Raw genomic sequence first — 6,814 nt, forward strand, 5'->3', positions numbered from 1 at the left:
GTCTATTGGATCGTGGACAACAAACTACGTTGTAGCTAGGAATATTGCACATATAGATCTCATCGGGATTTAATCTCATTTCAGTGATACAGATAATATGGATAGTTGATTTGAACTTTGCTAAATACAACATAAGATCTTCTATTTTATTTCGTATCGAATTAATATTCATATACAACAGGTTGATTTTTGAATTGGTAAAAATTTCGTTCGAGTTTGGGTATACAATATTCAAGTTATCACCTAATCGCACATTGCTAATAAAATCGTCGTCATCGTTCGTTCCCATGACAGATAATACTTGTGAACAGAAAACACCGTACTAACACCAACATCAGCAGCCTCCAACAGCAACCAGCAGCAACAACAGCAGCCAGCAACAACAGCAGAGAGTTTGAGCGATCAAGCTTTCCTTGGAGATGAACGCAATCTCTTGAGATCCTCAATGGAATCGATGATGTAGACATCTGCCGAGTCGTCTCTCTTACAGTAGATGTTCCCGTTGTTGCACCACACATACTTGAACCCATGAGATACCCGGAGAGATTTGGCTTCTCGAAACAGTGAACGGGTTTCTCTCGTCAGATTCTCATTTATGAAGACCTTAGTATGGAATCGCTTGTTGTTGGGAGAAGACCTTGAGCTGGTGGGTAGCGCCGCATTGCCAAAGTCGATTTCATCAGCATACACCGATTTACCCTTACGAGCACGAAGGATGTCATTTCGTACTTTAGAGTTGCTGAATTCGACCAGGATCATTCCGTTCCTAGCCCGGAGGGTTCTTTCGATGTCAGTAGAGAACAGTTGCACCCCTACGGCAGCCGCTACTTTTGTGATGATCGTCGATTCTGCGATAGTGAGTTCCTTGGGTATGCCATTAATGATGATTTCGTTTTTCAACAAATTTTGCTCCGCCAGACGCAGACGCTTCTTCATATCGACGATAGTGCTGTTTAAGGCCTGAATGTGGCCATCATGTTCGCTCACTTTAGTAACACACCCTGCAAAGTCCTTCTTCATGTCCTCGTGTAAGGACTTGATGTCTTCATACTGAGCCGCAATGAACGCTTGTGAAGATTTCACTTCTTCAACCGAATTCTTAATGTCACTCTGAGACTTTGTGAGTTCACACATGGACGCACTCAGTTTTCTCACAGCATCATCCGTTTTCTTCTGATTTGTACCGTTTTCTTCGCATTTTTGATTGAGTTTGTCCATCGACGTTTGCAAGCACTTCATATTAGTTAATAGTTCGTCCATCTTTCTGCTGTTTGCATGCGAGGTTTCACACTGACCGGAACAGTAGTAGCAATGTCCCTTCTGAATCTTGTTATAGCGAGAATCTGATAGACCCGCGCATTTAACGTGCAACGAATTGCTGCAATACACACATTTCACATTTTTCTCGTCAGACTGGATTTCAGTGTTACATACTGAGCATTCGTCCATTGCTGATCTTTTGTATCGAATAGACGTGGTACTCATATCAACTCGCAATAGGGACGCTCTATCAAATAGTTTTTCAAATTTGACTATTTTAATAACTTATCACTGATATAATCGGAATATTTTCACCACAATTCGAAGAGCCCGTTTCGATGTATAGAAACGTTATATTTTCGTGATTTTATACGCTAAGTATTATTAAATATTGTGATAAAATTTGGAGCTATTATTTTAGTCGCGTTTACTCTCAGGCACTCAGTACAGATGCGTAGTTTACGATGCGTAGTTTACGAGTGATATTTTTTCTTTAACAAAAAAGATCTTTGAATCCCCAATTGCGGCCTAATTTGAACGCGTTTTTATTTATTGTAACATATTTCAGCTAAGAGAATTAGATTTTTTCATAATTCTCCTAGTATTTTCGAAAATTTTCTTTTTTGTTGTGGAAAATATTACGCGCTTTTCAAGTGTTGGTCCAGAAAAGTTTACTGTTTACAAACTATTTGCTGTTAAAATGGGGTTCAACGCACAATGGGAATCAGAGATGTTGGCTCGCTTTTTTACTGTGGGGTATTCGGATGACAAGTGGCTGGTAATACCTTCCGGAAATCGACAGTTTTTTGATGACGTAAATCAAATCGTTCATAGGCATTTCCACAATGATCTAGTACTCCTCACCAATTTGATCAATGTAAAACGATAAGAACGACGTCACATGTTTACATCTAAAAATGATGTTTACATAGGTTCACATAGGTTAGTAGCCTGCCTTGTGATATTTATGCCGTGTATGGACATAGGGCACTGCATGAAATTCTCTCTTTCTCTTCCACTCTTATAGAGATTTTGTAAACAACAAGGCCAAGAAACGTCAAAATCCCATACAAAATCAAAACAATGCAGTGCCCTATAGATTCGATTCAGGTGCAAACGCAGCCTACTGGCGGTGAAGAAAAGGTCGATTCGGAACAGGGATGCCAGGTGAAATTTTCAAATATCTTCATAAGGCACGTTAAAATGTCTTCACATGTCTTCACACCCCATATTGTGGCTTTAGAATAAAATACTGTTAGTAGTCAAAATTTATGGCATGTTCTCACTTAGGTTTATATGAAGGAATATACCGTGCCCAAGCAGCGCACATGTTATATAAAAGTTACGACAGCGCAAGTTTTGGTTGTATAGAAGTTTATTTTACGTTATTTCAACACAATGTTAGATTTACGTCAAATAAACTTCTATACAACCAAAATTTGCGCTGTCGTAACTCTATTATAACATGTGTGTTGCTTGGGTGACGTCATCCAGCAAGAAGCATGCATTCTCTCTAGAATTTTCGTGGCAATTTTAAGGGAGTTTTTCGAAAATTCCTTAACAGGTTCCTCGGATTTATTTTCACGAGTTCCACAAAAAAAATCCAGGAATTTCTCTAGGAATTCCTTCGGAAATTCTCCCAGGAAGTCCTCGCGAGTACCTTCAGAAGATCCCTGGGAATTCATCGTGGAGTTTCTCGGGAATTCCCCCAGATCATCCTCGGAAATTCCCCCAAGTGGTCCTCGAGAATTCTCCCAGGAGTTCCTCGTTAATTCCTGGAGAAGATCCTCAGCAAATCCTCATGCATGTCCTCATGCAGATCCTCGGCAGTTCCTCCTAAAGATCCTCAGGAATTCCTCCAGGAGATCCTCAAAAATTGTGCCAGAAATTCCTCGAAACATCCTCTAGAAGTTCCACCGGAATTCTTTCATAAGTTTCCCGAGAATTTCTTCAGGATTTGAGTTTCCCGAGAATTCTGCCAGAAATTCTTCAACAAGTTCCTCCAGGAGTTCCTTGGAAAATTCTACAGGAGTTCCTCGGCAATATCTCCAGGACTTCCTCGGGAATTCCTCCAGGAGTTCTTCGGGAATTTCTCAAGGATCTTTTAGGCAAGCTCTTAGGAAATTCCTCCACGAGATCTTGCGGAACTTCTCTAGGAATTCATCGGGGATTCCTAGCTTTAAGGAATTTCATCAGGAGATCTCGGGAACTCCTTCAGAGCATCCTCAAAAAATCCTTCAGGAATTTCTCGAGAACTCATCCAGGAGATCCTCGGAGATCCTACAGGAAGTGCTAGGCAGTTTTTACAGAAGTTCCTTGGAAATTTCTGTCGGAGTTCCTCGGGATTTTTCCGGAAGTTTATCGGGAATTCCTTGACAATTCTTTCAGAAGGTCCTCGGAAATTTCTACAGGAGTTTCTCGGGAATTCCTCTAGGAGGTCGAATCGAATCGAAATTGAATCGAATATCGGGAATTCCTCCAGGAGATTCTCGTAAATTCCTCCAGGAGTTCCTCGGAAATTCCTCCCGGAGCTCCTCGGTAATTCTTCCAGGAGTTCCACGAGAATTCCTCCAGGAGATCCTCGAGAACTTCTTCAGACGATCATCGAAAAATCCTCCAGCAGTTTCTCGGAAATTCCCTCAGGAGATCCATGGAGGAAATCGACGAAAATTTCTCCATAAGATCCTCAACAATTCCTCCAGGAGCTCCTTTAGAATTCATTCAAGGATCCTCAGGAATTCCTTCAAGAGATCCTCCGTAATTTCTACAGGAAATCTTCGGTAAATTCCTTCCAGGAATTCTTCGGGAATTCTTGCAGGAGTTCCTCGGGAATTTATCCAGAAGTTCATCGACAATTCCTTCAGGAATTCCTCAAAAAGTTTCTCGGAAAAACCTCCAAAAGTTCCTTGAGAATTCCTCTTGGGATTCCTCGGAAATATTCTGAGGATTACGGGAATCCTCCAAAAATTCCACGAGCATTTCTTCATAGTTTTTCGAGGTTCTTTTCCGGCAGTTCCTCGAGATTTACTCTTGGTCCCTAGAAAACCTACTCCAGGAGTTTCCTGGGAATTTTCGACGATATCCTGGAGATATTCACAGTTATTAATAGGTATATCCCGATGAATTTCTGATAAACTCCTGAAACATTTCCCGAGAATCTTCTGGAAGAATTCCCGAGAAAATACTAGAGGATTCTCAATGATCTTCTGGAGGAAATTCCCGAAAAAAATCAAGAATTATCGAGTAATCATGGAGGAATTTCCGAAACTCCTAGAGGTATCCTCCTTGAGGACTACCCGAGAATCTCTTGAAGAATTTCTGAGTAACTCTTAGAGAAATCCCCAAAAAATTCCTGGAAAAAAGTCGACGAACTCCAGGAGGAATGCCTGAGGAACTCCTAGAAGAATTCATAGGAATACATGGAGAAACTTTCCAAGAAATTTTCTAGCAATTACTATGGGAGTTCTAGAGTATCTCATAGAGGAATTCTAAAGGAATTCCTGAGGAACTCCCGAAAAAGTTGTTGGCAAACTCTTGGAAAAAATCCCGAGGAATTCATGCAGAACTTCCCGAGGAACTCCTAGAAAAATTTTCGAGGAACTCTTGAAAAACTTCTCAATTAACACCTAAAGGAATTTTCGAGGAGCTTTTGAAGTAATTTTTGAGGAACTCCTGGAGAAATTCCCTTGGAACTCCGAAGGAATTCCCGAGGAACTCCTAAAATAATTCTCGAGGAACTTCTGAAGAAATTCCCGAGGAACTCCCGGAAAAATTCCCTTGGAACTCCAGAATGAATTCCCGAGAAACTCCTGGTGTAATTCTCCTGAGAAACTTCTAGGAGAATTTGCGAGGAACTCTTGGAGGATTAACAGAGGAACCCTTAAAGGAATTCCCGATGAACTTGCAGATGAATTCTCAAGGAGCTCCAGAAGAATTTCCAAGGAACTCATTGAAGAAATTCTCGAGAAATTCTTAAAGGTATTCGCTAGGAAGTTTTGAAGGAATGCACGAAGAACTCCTGGAAGAATTTCCGAGGAACTCCTAAAATAATTCTCGAGGAACACCTAAAGGAATTCTCGAGGAACTTCCGAAGGAATTCCCGAGAAACTCCTGGAGAAATTCTCTTGGAACTGCAGGATGAATTCCCGAGGAATTCCTGGAGGAATTTCCGAGAAAGGATTTCTCGAGGAACTAATGGAAGAATTCCCGAGCAACTCCTGGAGGAATTCCCATGGAACTGAAAGAATTCCTGAGGTACTTCAGGTGGAATATCCGAGTAGGACCTAGAAGAATTCCTGAGAATCTTTTGAAGGTATTTCTGATAAAATCCTGAAGAAATTCTCATGGAACTTCTAGAGAGATTCCCGAGGGACTACTGGAGAAATCTTAAAAGGCTTGGACAAATCTTCGGACAAGTCTGCGGGAAATTCTGGATGAAGCTCTGTTTAAAATTCAAACGAAGTTCTGGGGAGATTTTCCGAAAAAAAACCTTGGTAATATTCTAGAAGCATCCTCTGTTTTTGGAGATTTTTGAAAAATTAGAATACTCAGTTGAATTTCCAGAGTAATTTTGTTGATGAAAATTTTATTTTCTATAAACAATTGCTGATGAGAAATTAATTCAATAGTTCAGCATGCTTCCTAAAATTTCCATGAAATGGTGGTCATCTAATTTGATTCGTATTTTAACTAAAAACTGCTTCGAAATTTCCGCCAATACGAAGACCGAAAAATTAGGAATTTGTAAATTTAAAGTTTTAAAAGTTTAACATTTTATCTATAAAAAATGAAACGCATTTCATCTGAAATTGTTCCAAGATTTTAAATATTGGTTTAGAATAACAACATAAATAAATATTATTTTTCTGCTTTCAAAAGTCTTCAAAAATCTTCACAAAATTTAAAATGTCTTCTATATGTCTTCACAAAAAAAATGTCTTCACAGAACTTCAAATGTCTTCAATTTGAAGACATGTCTTCACATCTGGCATCCCTGATTCGGAAAAAGAAAAGCGAAGAAAAGAGGGCATTGCAGTATTGGAAGACGTAGCCAAAGCAATCCAGCAAGCAATGGCTAATCCACAGGCGAAGCAGCGACGGGCTCAATATGCAGCTTCTGGTTTCGGTTCCAACTCCGGTATGAGTACAGCGCCGAAGAAGAAATGTGCTCGACAAACCAAATATTGAATAGTTTTACTTGTAATCTTTATAACAATGTATTTGTTCAGATACTCGGCTCGGTAGAGTTTTCAATTAAACATTTGATCCATAAAATAAACAAACTGGTAAAAAAATGACAATGCTGCTTCGGATACTGTGCAAAATGAGTATCTATCAATCGGGCTTCATGAGTAGAACTCAAAAGTGAATATCCGACGCCATTTTGAAATCCAAGATGGCGGACCATATGCAAGATGGCGGCCACGGGATGGTATTTTTTTCATTTTTATTAATGTGTATTTTAACTTAAATGCTAATTCTACACTCCCACGGGATGGTAGCTTGAGCTATGATATCTTGATATTATGTAATATGGATATCTATCGATCGGGCT

The 6,814-nt window shown here is 39.8% G+C and overlaps 1 protein-coding gene across 1 annotated transcript; it reads right to left on the reverse strand.

Annotated features, from left to right (window-relative positions):
* Positions 1-402: 402 nt before the first annotated feature.
* On the reverse strand, positions 403-1,449 carry LOC115269920 (uncharacterized). The gene has a single exon (XM_029878729.2). It carries the CDS (start codon positions 1,447-1,449, stop codon positions 403-405), a length of 1,047 nt encoding a protein of 348 aa, XP_029734589.1.
* Positions 1,450-6,814: the final 5,365 nt, after the last annotated feature.

The sequence above is a fragment of the Aedes albopictus genome, chromosome 3, assembly GCF_035046485.1.
Source record: "Aedes albopictus strain Foshan chromosome 3, AalbF5, whole genome shotgun sequence".
Lineage (NCBI taxonomy): Eukaryota > Metazoa > Arthropoda > Insecta > Diptera > Culicidae > Aedes > Aedes albopictus.

What these genes read in the sequence shown, in the direction of transcription:
- LOC115269920 (XM_029878729.2), bottom strand. Translation starts at nt 1,449, where the DNA reads ATGGACGAATGCTCAGTATGTAACACTGAAATCCAGTCTGACGAGAAA.